Source organism: Cyanistes caeruleus, unplaced genomic scaffold (assembly GCF_971803275.1).
Source record: "Cyanistes caeruleus unplaced genomic scaffold, bCyaCae1.hap1.1 HAP1_SCAFFOLD_11, whole genome shotgun sequence".
NCBI lineage: Eukaryota > Metazoa > Chordata > Aves > Passeriformes > Paridae > Cyanistes > Cyanistes caeruleus.
Genome location: NW_028255883.1, coordinates 1,911,275 through 1,927,081, shown reverse-complemented (window position 1 = coordinate 1,927,081; position 15,807 = coordinate 1,911,275). Strand labels below are relative to the sequence as shown.

Genomic DNA, 15,807 nt, shown 5'->3' with positions numbered 1-15,807 from the left:
TCCCAAGCAGTTATTTCGACAATCTCTTGTTCACTTCTTAGATAATTTTCCATATATAAACAATTTTGACTCTGTTTTCATAGGAATAAAAAGATCTCAGATAGCTGTATTTTTAATTTTGTTGACATTCTCTCTCCTTGCTCCCAGCTTTTACTATTACATGTTTTAAAACATCCCTGAGGATAGGTAGAGTTATTTGGGAATTGCTTGGTTTAACCTGGGAAATGGATTATTAATTTTGGTGCTCTAAACCTACATTGCTTTCAGCTTCTCAGCCACAGTCCTGATATGTTGCTCACTTCATGGATGCCTGTGTGAATTGAAACAGTGTTTGTGAGGCAGCTGAAGAGTTCAGACTTCAGGGATCAAAATTCCTGGGAGGAAGAGGAGGAAGAAAGCATAAAATCCTGTTTGAAAGATTGTTTTTTCGTTTCTAGTATGCCAGAAGTATGGTAGGCTGCAGCTGTCTTCCAGTATCATTGAATTAGAAAAAAACTCTCTCCAGGGCAAATTCTGCAACACTTTGCCTCACAATCCATCAGCCTTAATTACACAGAGAGGTTGGTGTTAATTACAATCCGATTAGAGCAAATCAACATTTTGTGAATGGCAAGGAGAATTTGCTTCTCAACAGATGAATATGTCCCACTGAATAATGAACAAAATCTGCCTTTACTTGGAAGAAAGTAGGCATGGAGCAATGCAATATTTGTGTTTTATCCAGTGATGAATGGGGCAAGAAGCTGTAACAACTCACCTGTTTTACAGAACACTGTTACCACTGAAGATGAATAAATCACGCGGACACAGGTTGAGGTGTGGTGAAAGAAGAGCAGAGTTTATTTTTCCTCCCAGGATTTATAGGCTTGTGACCACAGCCAGGGGTTGGATGGTCAGGATAACACTTTCCCCCTGCACTGGCCATCAGAGATGCCCTTCACAAGACGTGTAACAGAGAGAATGTACACATATCTATGTTTACAGTTACTGTCCTGGGAAAGTCCTTAGAAAACTATGTTAGCAAGCTCAGAAGCTGAGTTTTCAGGGTGACATCTCACCCTTTTTGGTTTAACAAAAAGAAATGAAAAAAGAAAAATGAACAAAGAAACTAGCAACATTATAAACAATCAAAAAGATAAATAACAGGAAAATACAATACTCCATATAATCAGAAGGCTGTAATTTCAGGGTGATATCTCATGCTTTCGTTATTACAAAAAACAAACAAACAAACAAAAAAACCAGAAAAAAACCAGAAACCCCCAAAAATAAATGAAACAAATGTCCAACATCAACACCTGCTTGTGGATGGCTCTCAATTTGGTCACAGAGGCAGAATCCATGGCCAAATTGAAAGGTGCCTGGGAAAACCTATGAAATGCTATGACAGCAGTCTGTAATTCTATTAATTGGGCTGATACAGCCTCATGACTCTCCAAAAAAAAAAAACAAACTAAAAACAAAACAGCGACATCAATGGAAAGATTAATGTAATAAACTTGAGGAGCAGAAACTGCTCAGAGAACCTCCTCCAGCATCTACTGTGCCTCTGGGGTCAGTGTCAGAGGTGACTTTAAAATCAGAGTACCCCTTTTAATAGACCAAACAAGGGAGACAGTTGTGTTGTGGTCAGTCCCATCTAGGGACACAACCATGTGAAAGTCCATTAATATTTGGACATCATTCATGCAGTGTCTGCACTGAATGCAAAAAAAAATAATTGCACCTCCAAATGCGGGACTGTTTGTCCCAAAATTATTTTTGACCCTCAAATAATTTCAGAGAGGTTATAGAGACGAGCAGCAGGAAACTGCTTGCAAACTCCAGAGAGGGTTAGAGCCTCATATCATCGGCAAATGCAGGCAAATTTTCACAAGCCTTATGGCAAAACCTCCATTGATATCTCTGTGTGGGCTCAGCATCAATGATAGCTGGCACCAGAAAGGCAAATTTTGGTCTGTCATCGGGATGCAAAGGAATCATAAAAACAATCCTTCAGATCCACGATGAGGACTAGCCAATTTGCAGGAAGCATGGCAGGTGAAGGCATGCTAGCCTGCAACATCCCCATGCTTTCCATCATAGCAGTAACTTTCTGGAGGTATTATAGCAACCTCCATTTCCCAGACTTGTTCTTGACACAGAAAACAGGAATGTCCCAGGGACTGGTTGAAACTCCAGATCACTATGATCCAACTGTTCTTGCATCAAGTCACGGAGGGTGTCTAGTCTATCATGAGAGAAGAGAACAGAATCTGCTGAACAAAGAGACAGTCTCAAGTTCTTTGCATGGAATGTGTCAGCATCGGGTCCAAGGGTCACTCCGGGGGCCCGTCAGCAAACCTGACAATCGTGATATCCATGCCAGTGTCAAGAACCCGCAGAAGCTAGTCTCTGACAGCATCTCACCAAGGATGGACAGGGTGTAGACCCATTCAGGATGACCCCTGGCTGTCAGAACAGCAGTCCAGTGACCCAGGGAGGTCCAGGGAACCCGAAGCCACCATCTCCCCACAGCTGGTTCTCAGCTCTGCGAACATAAAACTCAAAAGGCACAAGGTGAGCAAATCCAGGTCCCGCAGGGATAGGAACAGGAGGGGTGAGTGTGGAACTCATGGCAGAAATGCCCCCCAGGAAATCCGAATCAACGTCTCCTAGGTGAGCAATGATGCCTTGAGCAGTGGCATTCAAGCACGCCACAAGAAGAGCACTCATTCCCTCATCCACCAGACCAAAGCATTTGGAAGCACATGGAATGCCTGATACGCTCAGCTGCACAGTCATTTGACAGGAGGACAAAGTCCACAGGACAGCCGAAGAGGCTCCAGCAGCCTGGGACCCCTGGCCCGTCAAGGCCACCGGCTTCGCCCCCGCGGCAGCACCACCTGAGCCAGTGGTAAACAGCTCAGGACCTTGGTCTGCCACAGCCACAGGAGGCGACAGGGGAGGGCCGGCTCCAGCCGCAGGCTCGGGTGATGCCTGGGAACCTGAGGCGGGGGGGGTTAGAGGCAGCTCAGCACAGCCTGCTCCCGGCGTGCTGGGGGCAGCACTCGGAACCGCCCCTAACAGCGTTTCTTCAGGGGCGAAAGGTCAAAGAAGCGGTGCCGGCCGCTCCTGCACTGGAACAGTGTGCGCGGCTGCCGGCGCGGAGCCCGGGCCCTGCCCGTCCCCCACCACGGGGCAGGGCACGGCCCAGCCGCAGCAGGGACACGGGACAGACCCTGAGGCATCCCCCAGGCCCCCCGTTCAAGCACCCCCCCATCGGTCTGTGCCAGGAAAGCATACGGAGGAGGTGAGCCCGCCCCGGGCTTCCACCGCCGGGGCGCGGGCCGAGGTGGGTGTTGCTATCCTTCTCCCCGACGGGACCCCTCTGTCCCACCCTCTGTGGTGAGAGCTTGCTCGTCTCAGGGCACAGGCGGCGGAGGGGATCCTGGAGTGGATACAACATGGACTCAAAGTATCTAGACACAGGAGGCTCAAACTTGCTGGAATTATCCCGGGTTTATTGTCTGTCGTCCATCCGGGACAAGAGAGAGAGCGAAATGCTCTGGGTCTTATCTCTTATACCAGGGGGCAGGGGTGATTAGGGGATGCAGGGAGGTCACAGCCAATGGGAAGGGGGGGGAAAGAAGGTTCTCAGGTAGGAACTAACATTACACAAACCAGAGGTGAGTTTTACCCTTGGGAGGTACCAAGATTTTTAGATGCACTACAACAGGTGGGGCTACACCCCCCGGGTCCGCGGCGCCCCTGACAGCCTGCCGGCAGGGATCCAACCCCGCCCCGGGCCTACACCGCCGGGGCGCCGGCTGAGGTGGGGTCACGGCCACCGGTCCCACGGCGGCTCCGTTCAACCCGCCGGGGGCCCCGGCGATCCCGGGGGAGCCGACCTCGGGACCCGACCTCAGAATGCCGCCGCACCTTTGCCAGATCCCCAGCAACTGGAGCACCCGGGGCTGATAACCGACCAGCAGAGCCTCGATCAGGGAATCGCCTAAAGCCTCCCAAGCCTACTGCAAAAAAATTGCTTCAACCACAGGGAAAAACCCCTCAAGTCTGCCATACTCACACAATTGCTGAACGTCAGCATACGACACATCAGTCCCTCTCTGATCATGCACTGCACGCCATATCTCCAGAACCAGGCCCTCCGTAAGAGAAAGCCCAAAACCATCCATAGCCACAGGCTAGACAGTACCCTGTAACACACGTGCAAGACACGGCGAGGCCACCAGATGTTACCGCTGAGGATCAATAGATCACGCGGACACAGGTCAAGGTGTGATGAAAGAAGAGCAGAGTTTATTTTTCCTCCCAGGATTTATAGGCTTGTGACCACGGCCAGGGATTGGATGGTCAGGATAACACTTTCCCCCTGCACTGGCCATCAGAGATGCCCATCACAAGACGTGTAACAGAAAGAATGTACACATATCTATGTTTACAGTTACTGTCCTGGGAAAGTCCTTAGAAAACTATGTTAGCAAGCTCAGAAGCTGAGTTTTCAGGGCGACACCCCCTCTCTGGGCTGCTGGGGCTCCTGGCAAGCCAGGAGGCTCCCCTTCTCTGGCCTCACCACTCTGGCATCCCAGGAGTTTTGGACGGGCAGCACTGTCTGGGCTCCCTGTTTCAGGCTCCTGGGGTATCCCTGGGCCCCCTTGTTCATGCTCCCAACATCTGCAGGCTTTGGGAGCACCCCCAGCACTGGCACTGCCAGTTTCTGCTGCCCCCATTGCCGCTTTCCCTGCCAGCCCTGCTGGTCCCGGGCCATCCCCACGCGGCTCCGGGCTGACAGTGCAGCCCCTGAGGCGGGCAGAGCAAGCCCCAGCACGGGGGGAGCCTGCATGCTCCGCTCCCTCGGCAGCCGCGCCCAGCCCCGGGCACAGAGCTCCGGCAGCCCCCATTGCCGCCCCCTCCCCAGAGACCCCCGGGGACCCCCGCAGCCGGGGCTGCCTCTGAGCCAGGCGGCCCCCGAGCCCGGCTGCGTGGCCAGGGGGGCACGGCGAGCCCGGGGCCTCTGTGCCAGCGCTTGTCCCGCTCTCCCTCAGCCTCTGCCCGGCCCGGTCCCCCAAGCCCCACCAGGCCCCACACGGCCACGGCCGGCCCGGACCGCTCCCCTCGGAGCCCTCTGCGGACACGGCACCGGCCCGGCCACACGGACCCGCCTGTGCCGGGAGCCCACGGGCCGCCCAGCGCTGCCCGGGCCTCGGCCCCGAGCACAGAGCTCTGCCCGGGGGGCTCCCGGCCCGAGGCGGCGGCTCCGGGCCTGCCCGGCCGCTCCCGGCTCCCACAGCCCGCCCGGGGCCGCTCCGCCCAGGCCGGGGCTGCGCCAGCGCTCCCCGCACCTGCGGGGCTGCAAACCGCTGGGCACAGCTCACAAAAACACATTCCCCCAGCCCCACAAAAACACCAAAATCACAACCGGACATCTCCCCCCACAAAAAAAACATCCAAACCCTAAAACCACAAACGCACCGCTTCCACCCTCTCCTCATTTGCCTTCCCAGGGACCCCGAGCCTGCGGCAATGGCCCCGGAGCGGGACAAAAAGCTGCTCCGGCCGAGGCACTTTGAACACCCTGAGCTCTCCTCAGGGGGCCCTACAACACCCGCCTATGGAACTTTGCCGTGCAAAGGAACCATTTTGGTGCTCCCTGCGGAGGCCAGAACTGAAGCTTTGTTCCTTTTGCCTCGGGCCAGAGACCCTCGGGCTGTTTTCTGCACACACTTCCAGCCCCCAGCGCTTGCAGCAGGCGCTCCCTGCAAATGTCCCACTGCCAGGGCCCTGGCCTTGCTGTCACCCGCTGGGGCTGGCCATGAACAGAACTCCTGCACTTGCATTTCCAGCTGCTGTGCAACCAGAGCTGAGGGATCTGCAGGTGCCTGAATGCAAAACCTGGCAGAGGAGCCTCTCTCGAGGGGGAAATCTCCCCCTCCTGAGCCAGCCCGGGGCAATGCTGCCATTCTCTGCTGCTGCTGCTGCTGCTGCTGCTGGGGCACTCGGGGCTCTGGCTGAGCAGGAAAGGTGACCCTGAGGCAGGAGCTTTCCTTGGCTGCAGCAAAGGCTCGATGCACCAGGACCTTCCCGGCGCTGTGCTTGTTTGTTTTTTCCAATTAACTGTCCCTGTCAGCTCTGGGCAGAGCTCTGTAACTGGGTGTGACACTTGCCTGTGGCACTGTCGGGGTGGCCAAGGGGACCTTCCCTGAGCTGTGTGCAGAGGAATCCACAGCAGCCCAGGCCGGGGGTGCTCAGTGGCCGCTCAGTTCCGCTGACTGGACGTGGCTCTGGCCGCTTCCCTTGGAGCGTCTCCAGGGAGGGAACGCTGGGGCTGCTGTCCCAGCTGTGGTGTCACTGCCAGGGGAACGCTGGGGCTGCTGTCCCAGCTGTGGTGTCACTGCCAGGGGAACGCTGGGGCTGCTGGCCCGGTTGTGGTGTCACTGCCAGGGGAACGCTGGGGCTGGCCCGGCTGTGGTGTCACTGCCAGGGGAACGCTGGGGCTGTCCCGCTCCTGCCCCACCCCATCAGCTCTGCCAGCGCCTCCAGGGGACACAAAGGCTGAGCCAAAGGGTGAGAGCTGCACAAGGGGCTGAGCTGGGATCTGGGACCCATTGGAATCATGGAGTGCAGCCCCCGGCCCTGCACAGACACCCCAACAATCGCAGCCTGTGCATCCCTGGCAGCGCTGGCCAAAGGCTCCTGGAGCTGCGGCAGCCTCGGGACTGTGCCCATTCCCTGGGGAGCCTGGCCAGTGCCCCAGCCCCCTGTGGGGGAAGAAGCTTTTGCTGATCTGCAGCCCAGCCCTGCCCTGGCCCAGCTCCAGCCGTTCCCTCGGCTCCTGTCCCTGCTCAGCTGGGCAGAGATCAGAGCTTGCCCAGAGAAGCTGGGGCTGCCCCTGGATCCCTGGAAGTGTCCAAGGCCAGGTTGGAAGGGGCTTGGAGCAGCCTGGGATAGTGGAAGATGTCCCTGCCATGGCAGGGGGTGGAACGAGATGAACATGAAGGTCTCTTCCAAGCCAAGGCATTCTGTGATTCTGGGATTCTGGGAGAGATGCTGAAGCTCTGGCTCAGCTTTGTAATACATGGAATTGAATCGTGCTAACTAAATTGGAACTATTTGGAAAGTTATTTAGAAGCAATCAAAAGGATCAGTGCTACAATGCAGTTTTGCAGATGTTACATGTTAAAATTGAGGTGCAGGATGTAGTTTAGAAGAGAAGTGATGTCCCAAGCTGAAAACGGCCTTGAGATGAATAAAATTAGAATGACTTTAGGCATAGGGCCTGAAAATCAGTAAATATCAGACTAATTAGTAGACTTACATAACACAACGCTTAGTATGCATGCGCAAACCTGTAAGGTTATCCAGAGGACAATGAGGATGAGGAGAAGCCTTCGCCCAAAGACCCCCAAAAGAAGACTGAAGACCCCTTAGCAACAAGTGAGGCATGTGCTGTGAAGAAAGGTGGCGTTAAGTCAGAAAAATCAGAAATAGGAGGAGACGTACAGGAAACATTAATGAATGTGTATAAGCATACAGTATATAAGTTTAGCTTAAAGTGCTTTGTTTTCGATGTGAGGCAGGGTGTGAAGCCCCCTCCGTACCCCGGTCAGTTTTGCTTATGCTTTCATCATAGAGAATTACTTGTTAATTACATATATAAATTGCATTTTTTTATTAAATTGTATTCTTTTACTAAATTGTATTCTTTTATACCAATTATTATTCAGCTTACTAAATTGTATTCATTTTTAATTAAACTGTTATTAACTCAAGAGACCAAGTTGTCCAAATTCCAATTTCATTTAGAACAGTTTTATCTCACCCAATGTCTGGACCCAGCAGCAGCCATGGGTGGGCTCCTCCCTCTCGCTGTGGCTGTAACTCACCCAGGAGCAGCAAGTGAATCCTGTCCCTCATGGGCCAGCGAGTGCCAGAAAGGAACATTGCTCCTTGGGGAAACACAATGTCCTTGGGCTTCAGCAGAGCATTGAAATGGGCCCCCTCGAGCACCTCAGCTCCAGTGAAATCTCCTTTACTGGGCTGGGCCCAGGAGATCTCCCAGAGCAGCTGCAGAGGAGTCGCTGTCAGGAGGAGGGACATTTCTCAAAGTTTGATGTAGATCAAAACAAGCTCTGTTGGTAGCTCATTTCTGTTAGTGTTCTAAATGAAATTAGAATTTTGACAACTAGGTCTATTGAGTTAATAGTAATTTAATAATAAAGAAAAAATGGATAGAATTTAGTGCATTGAATACAGTTTTGGTATAAAAGAAATACAATTTAGTGAAAGAGTACAATTTAGTAAATATATTCAGGTATGTATATATATATATATATATATATACACACACATATATATATATAGTTTGTCAGTAATTAAGTATGATTAAAGCATAAGTAAAACTGACCGGAGTATGGGGAGGGCTTCTCACCCTACCTCATGTACAAAAAAAGCAATTAAAACTAAACTTATATACTGTACGCTTCTACATATTCATTCATGTTTCCTGCAAGTTTCCCCCTACTTCCAATTTTTAAATTACTATTCTTCTATGGTCCATGCTTCACTTGTTGCTAGGGGGTCTTCAGTCTTCTTTTGGTGGTCTTTTGCTTGAAGGCTTACACACATCCTCATTGTCCTCTGGATAACCTCACAGGTTGCACATGCGTACTAAGCCTAGTGTTATGTAAGTGAGCATTGCGCTCCACTAATTAGTCTTATATTTTGTAATTTTCAGGCCTCATACCTAAAGTCATACCAACTTTATCCATCTCAAGGTTGATTTTGTCTTAGGACATTTCTTATCTCAAAACTACATCCTGTACCTTAACTTTAACATGTAACATCTGTAGGGGGGTACATCTGCCTTGTAACACTAATTCCCTTGATTGCTCCTAATAATAACTTTCCAAACAGTTACAATTTAGTTAGCACGAATCATTGCCATTTATTACAGAAGGGTGTGAAAACAGGAGCATTGTTTGGTGTGGCCTCCTCTCTGCCTTTCACACCTTTCAGCGCTTTGACTCAGCCAAGAGCTTTCTCCAAGAGTGCAGTGAAGCAGCTGCTCCTGCTCCCAGCTGTGGCTCTTCCCAGTCTCTGACCCTGCCTGGTTTTGTCCCCCTTGCTGTGCCCTCTGTTCCCCCAGGGGGGCTGCCCCAGACTGAGGGATCAGATCCAGGCACTGCTGCAGCTCCCTCGGGACCAGCCCCAGTTTGGTTGTTGCTGTCAGTGCCAGCAGAAGCCGTGGCTGGAGCAGCAGGTGCTGACAGTGGCCCAAGGCCTGGGGCTGGAGGGGTCCCTGGGCTGGGGCTGGGAGGGAGCTGCCCCTTGTTCTTCCTCTGCCTCACACAGAGCTGGGCCAGGCACAAGTGGGGCAGCAGAGCCAACAGGGAGCCTGCGAGTCTCTTCCAGCCGTGCCTGCTCAGAGTTTGGCCTTGGAGCTCCAGGTGGACAAAGGCAGCTGCTCTGGTCCCTCTGCGTGTGCCGGTGTTCAGCACTGCTGCTCCATCAGTCTGTGCCCAGCAACGGGGAAAAGCCTCAGCCCTGCAGGGCGGGGAGCTGCCGGGCTCTGCCTGAGCAGCTCAGCCAGCGCGAAGGGAGCTGCTCCACACGGGAAGCCAGAGCAAAGGGCATGCCTTTTCCAGGACATGTTTTCTGTAGAAAAACAAACAAACAAACAAACACGAAAAAAACATGAAAGATAAAAATTACTCGCAAACGTGTAGTGAAAAATCTTCTATAACTCTGGAGTAAGAAAGAGGTAACTGATCCTTTGAAAAAGAGAACTCAGCTTTGATTTTAGTTCCTTAGTTTGTACATGTGCTAGTGGAAAGGATCCATTAGCTGCCTTCCTTTACAGATTTGATGGATGTTTTCCAATGTTAAGATATTTTACACTGCAGTTAAAGGAATAGGAAATACATGTTCTTCATGACTGTGTCTTGAGTGTCAAAATTTTGCAGTTTCAAACTTGGACCTAAAGCGTTGCAAATGGAAATGATAAATCCCAATGGACTGAGTGAATGCAGCTTTTCCTATGGGATGTGCAGCACTCCAAGGACTTCCTCAGTGGGGCTGTGGGTGCTTGGAGCTTTGTCCTGTGCCACTCCAGGATGTCATGAAATGGGACTTCACCTGCCACCAGCCCAGGTCACGCTCTGCCACCAGCCCAGCTCCTTGGACCTTGTGTCCCCAAAGAAGACACAAGGTGTTTCTGCTGCTCCACCTTTGCACAGATCCACAGAGAGCTGGGATTATCCCAAGTCTTGTGTCTCCATTGTGCCATATTCCTAAAGAACCAGCAGCCCATCCCGACGAATATGGTGAGTTATGTGGATGGTTGTCAGCTCCCTTTCCTGCCTAGAAATCCTGAAACTGCTTCTAAATGCTGTTCCCTTCAGTTCCTGGACACCTACCCACACAGAGCTGGGGAAAAAAATCCCCTGGCCATGGCTTACAAGGTGAGTTATGCCAAAGTTAGAGCTCTGTGGGAAATCTCTATCCATCCCTATCCTTTTAATATATCTATACATGGGGGTGTGCATGGATGTGTCTTGTATGGAAAGGAAGGAGTGTGCAAACAACGTGACTGACACTTTCACCCTCTGTGTTCATTCCATACTCATGGGTACAAAGATATTATGGAAACCTTTGCAAGGACAGACCGTCTGTCCATGGATAGAAAGACATCCAAGAGCCCCTGGCACAGACAGACCCTTCTGTCCATGGATTCAGAGACATCCCAGAGCCCCTGGCACAGACAGACCCTTCTGTCCATGAATTCAGAGACATCCAAGAGCCCCTGGCACTCACAGACATTGCTGCTCTTCAGCCAGTGACAGGATGAGTCCCTGAGCCTGGGGCTTGGCCTTCCTCGTGGTGAGGGGCATCAAGGAAGGCTGCAGTGTGATGGAGATTGTGATGGGCTGGGAAATCACTGGGGGAAAGGAGGGAGCAGTTGTGAAGTAAAAGGCAGGTGGGGGAGAGAACTGTTCAGAGAAGGGCTGAGCTACAGCTTGAGAAAGCTGAAAAATGACATTTGGGGTCATTCCAGATTGATGTAATTTCAGAAGTTATGGAACAAGTTTAATTTTGGGGGGGGTGTCATGTTTTCCTTTGGAGGTGGACACTCTGCAGACTTGAGCTGCATTGCCAAAATGCTCAAGTCTTTGCTGCAGGTCACACCGTTTCTTCTTTGGCTGATCCCGGCCCGGTGCTGAGCCCAGCAGAGCCCTGGCAGAGCCCAGAGCAGCCTCAGCATCCGCAGAGCCCGGCTGCAAGGAGAGAAACCAGAAACCGCCCGTCAGCTCAAGGCTCCTGTCCCCTTGTCCCAGCCAGCCACGGTGCCCAGGCCATGCTGGCTGTGCTCAGCGCTGAGCCCAAAGCTGCCCATCACTGCTGCCTTTGGGAGCAGAGCAGGAGGGCAGGACATGTGCCCAGCCTGCAGCCAGCCACGGCAGATCCAGCCCCTCAGCAGCTGCCCAGAGCGGGATGCTCCTGTGCCCGCTGCCATCTCCCAAAAGCTCTTGTCCCACCCATGCCAAGGAGATGAGGACCCACCTCACACCATCTGCTGCCAGAAGAAAAGCTGGTCCCAAACGATGTCCTCAGCCTTCTCCAAGGGCACGGCCCATCCACACCACACCAAGCACTTCCCGATCCAGACTGGACCCCACCTAGAATTCTTCCTTTAGGAAAACAAACAACAAATTAATGAAAATAGGTTACAGACAAAAAGGGGAAAGAAGAAGAAAGGTAAAAAATCTTATGTCTGTCAGGAGTTTGAGGAAGGCCCAACCCCTCCATTCTAGGGAAAAACCCACCCACGGGTGAGGGAAGCCCATGCTTTCTCCCTTCCCCCCTGCACTGTCCCCCAAAATCACGGTGATCCCAAAGCAAAGCAGGGGAGTGGAGCAGCCCAAGCCCTTCCTTGCCTGCACAGCAAAGCAGCCGTGCTCAGGTTCTGGAGTCCCACCTGTGCTCCTGCCATGGGGGTTTGTTTGTGTTGGGCTGGCTGCCCCAGCCCCAGCCTGGGGCACGGTGGGTGCTGGGGGCTGTTGGCAGGACCAGGAGCCCACTCCCATTTCGTAACCACCCCAGCCCACACCCCCAGCCCTGCCAAAAACCAGCTGGGCAGCCACTGAAGAATCAGTTGCATCCACTCCAGCAAAGGGGAAACCTTTGGTTCCCGGCCAATGCACAAATCTGGGAGCATCCCCCTGGGTCTGGACTTACCTGAAAATTCTCTGTGGAGCCTGGCTTTCAAGAAGGTGCCAGAATCAAAGTCCATCATCGCCAGCTGCCACTGGCCAGGTCGAGGAAGAGGTTGTCATCCTTGCTGTTGTCCTCCATGTCCCCAGCAGCAGGAGCAGCCCCACCCGGTGCAGCTTCTCCAGGGGCTCCTTCTTCCCTGGGGTGACACCAGGCTGTCAGGGTTCTGCCCAGGGCCCGGCTGTCACTGAACCAGGACAAGCAAAACCAGCTCAGATGGTGGCCACCAGTGCTGGGCAGAGCAGCTCAGCTCCAGCACAAGGGCTGCGTGTTCTCACTCGATGAGCCCTGTGCAGTGACACAGGCAGGACAAAGAAGTCTTGGTTTCTTTGCTTCTGATTGCCAGGGTATGTGTGGAGCTGTAACTTACCAGGTCCCTGCATCACTGTGCCTGTGGCTCTCTCCCTTCTTCTATGGCTGATGAATATCCTGCATCCAGGGATCACAGAACAGGTCTTCTAATGAGGGCCTGTCCAAGTAGTGCAGGGATAAACACCGCCTGATCAGAACTTGGCAATCTGGGGAGAGAAACCACAAACCACTGGTCAGTTGGAGAAGGCTCCTGTCTGCTTTGCCCCGCTATACCCGTGCCCAGGCCACACTGGATGTGCCCAGAGCTGGGCCTGAACTTTCCCATCAATTCTCTGTTTTGGAGGAGAGCAGGAGAGCAGGACATGTGCCACCTCCTCAGCAGCTGCCAGAGCGGGATGCTCACGAGCCCGCTGCTATCTCCCAACAATGGTGTTCCCCCCGTGCCCAGAGATGAGGATCCACCTTGGGAGAGCCGTTGTGGCAGCGGGAGCTGGGCCCAGCTGATGTTCCAGCCCCTCCTGAAAGGGTGCTTCCCGCAGACCATCTCATGCAGCAGGATGCCCAGGGTCCAGACGGTTGCTGCCTCGCCATAGTACCATCTGAAGTTGGTCCATTCCGGGGGTCTGTATGATCGTGTTCCTATGGAATACGGATGGAGCTCATCAGGGGGATGCTGCTGCTCCCAGAGCCTGAGCCCAGCATCCCTGGGCATGTGGGGCTGCCCCAGTGGCACACGGGGTGACCTGCTGCCCTCTCGCCAGCACCTGGGACTTGTGTACAAACCCAGGGTTGGAAAAGAAGGCACTGGTGCTGGAAGAGGGCAGCAGAAACCCTGGCAAGGCCCGACCATGACACACAAAGGAAAAACCCGCTCACAGTGCTGGGGAAAAACCATACCCACATCCTCCCTGCTGGCATTGCCCAAAAAATAGTATGAACCAAGGCAAAGCAGGGAAGCACAGCAGTCCAAGCCCATTCTCACCTGCACACCAAACCAGCTGGTGCACAGGTCCTGGCTCTCCCTCTCTGCTACCCCCACCCACAGGGGATTTTGTCAGGCTGGCTGCCCCAGCCCCAGTCCTGGGGGAATCCCTGCTGCCACACCCTGGTTGGGCACTGAGATGTTGGGCCAGGAGATGTTGGGCCAGGAGATGCCGGGACCGGGAGCCTACCCCTGGGTGGGCTCACCTGCAAACTGAGTGTAGGCTGTGTCCTGCAGGTAGGTGCCACAGCCGAAGTCAATTAATTTTGCCTGCCCGGTGTCCAGGTCAACCAGGATGTTCTCCGGTTTTATGTCTCGGTGCAGGACCCCGCAGCTGGTGCAGTGCTGCACGGCCTCCAGCACCTGCCGGAAAAGCTCCCGCGCCTCTTCCTCTGACAGGAACCTCCGTGCCCGAATGAAATGCCGCAGGTCCTGACACCGCTCTGGGCGCTCCAGCACCATCACGATGGTGTTGGGGAGCTCAAACCAATCCAGCAGCTGCACCACACCGGAGAAGCCTGTGGACACCTTGTCCAGCAGCACTATCTCCAGTGGTGCGCTGGTGCCGTCGGGCTGCGGGAGGAGCACGGTGCCGTCAGTGGGGCTGAGCCCGTGCCAGGGCTCGGGGAGCCCTCAGCCAGCCCGGGATGCTCTGTGCCCTCCGCTGGCCCCACGCCCGCTCTCCCTCCAGGTGTCCTGGTGGCTCCCACCCTGCCGGGCCCCGGCTCATCCCCGCCCGGCACGCCCCGGCTTCTGCCGCTGGCCCCGCTCACTCACCAGCTCGCCCCAGTGCCGGACGCGGTTCCGTGGCACCTTTTTGATGGCCACCTGCAAGCCAAAGGGAGCAGCGGATTCAGCTCGCCGCCTACCGTGTCCAGCCCCATCCTCCTCCGCCGACCCCTTCTCCTCCTCCGCCCTCTCCTCCTCCTCCGCCCGCCGCTGGCCCCTCTGCTCACCGGGGCGCCATCCGAGAGCCGAGTGGCCGAGAAAACCCTGCCGAAGCCGCCGCGCCCCAGCAGCGAGCCGATCCTGTAGCGCTGCTGCAGGGCCTCCTGCGCCTTCCCTGGGGAAGAGACGCGGCCGTCAGCGCTCGGCCCGGGGCCAGGAACGGCCCCCGAGCGCTCCCCGACCTCCCCGGGCCGAGCATCCGCAGGCGTCCGCTCCTTGGAACGCGACAGCGGTGGCTCGGGGCCAGCGGCCGCGCTGCCGAGCGGCGGAGCTCGGGCCGGGGAAGCCGCAGCGGAGGCGGCGGCAACGGCTGCACCGCCTGTGTCCTCCGCGGGCCCCGGGAGGAGCCGGGGCAAGGGCCGGGACCAGGGCCAGGGCCGGGGCAGGGCTCGGAGCAGGCGGAGCCAAAGGGCGGCGATACCGCCCCAGCCCCAGGCACTGAGGCCCGCCCAGAAGCGCCAGCGCCAGCTCGGCCAGAGCCGGGCGGAGGCGAGAGCGAGGCGGGACGCCCGGGGCCGGCGCCGGGGCCGGGGCCGGGACCAGGGGCGGGCCGGGGGCATGTCCCGGGCGGGCAAGGGGAGAGGGAAACTGGGAGAGGAGGGGAACACAGAGAAAGGGAGATCGGGAATGGGTGAGGGACTGCGGGAGAGAGGGTGGAACAGTGGGAGAGGGAGAGGAGAAGATAAAGAGGGGCGAAAATGTCGCTTCTTTCGCTCTTTTTTCTCTTTGCGCTGCCGCCGCCGCCGCTGCTGCTGCTGCTGCCGCTGCTGCCGCTGCAACTGAAGCACCGGGGCCGTTTGTCCCCGGGGCCGTTTGTCCGTTGCCCGCTCGGCCCCGCGCCGAGCCCCGCGCTCCCCGGGCAGCCCCTGAGCCTGGCCAAACACGGGAACTTTGCCGTGTTGAGCCAAGAGCCAGAGTCTTGATTCCTGCACAGGGGCACAGCAATGCCCTTGGCTGCTGCTGTGCCTTGTCCCTGCTGAGCATCAGACACTGTCCGAGCACATTCCCTGAATGCAGAATTTGTACCTGACCCAAGCACTGCACTTGTGTCTCCAGCATTGCTTTCCAAGAAAACCAGGGGAAGGCAAACTGGGTGTAGCTCATGGTATTTTACAATGTCTAAAACTTGCCAAGTCTCAGATCTTAGAGGTGAGATCCATTTGCAATGAATGGGATGGAGAAACAGTGCAAGATGGAAAAGGGAAACATAAAAATAAATAGAGAAAAATAGAGAAAAACATACTGGTCGTTTCTTTTTGTTTTATTTTCATTTCTTAAAAAAGCTGTTTCAA

General features: G+C 54.7%; 1 protein-coding gene across 5 annotated transcripts; it reads right to left on the bottom strand.

Moving 5' to 3' along the window:
* Positions 1-8,922: 8,922 nt before the first annotated feature.
* LOC147647315 (serine/threonine-protein kinase pim-1-like) lies at positions 8,923-15,328 on the bottom strand. 5 transcript variants are annotated; one of them, XM_086872331.1, is made up of 9 exons: positions 14,524-15,324; positions 14,345-14,395; positions 13,774-14,140; positions 13,048-13,224; positions 12,644-12,791; positions 12,238-12,460; positions 11,563-11,690; positions 10,816-11,276; positions 8,923-9,657 (listed from the first exon to the last, which is right to left on the bottom strand). In XM_086872331.1, the coding sequence occupies exons 1-5, from the start codon at positions 15,073-15,075 to the stop codon at positions 12,685-12,687; spliced, it is 1,254 nt and encodes a 417-aa protein (XP_086728457.1). In that variant the 5' UTR covers positions 15,076-15,324; the 3' UTR covers positions 8,923-9,657; positions 10,816-11,276; positions 11,563-11,690; positions 12,238-12,460; positions 12,644-12,684. The 5 variants fall into 5 exon arrangements, with proteins under 5 accessions (XP_086728457.1, XP_086728460.1, XP_086728459.1 ...); XM_086872334.1 differs by having other exon boundaries at positions 12,238-12,412; positions 14,524-15,314; XM_086872333.1 differs by having other exon boundaries at positions 8,923-11,276; positions 12,238-12,412; positions 14,524-15,328.
* Between the last annotated feature and the right edge of the window lie 479 nt (positions 15,329-15,807).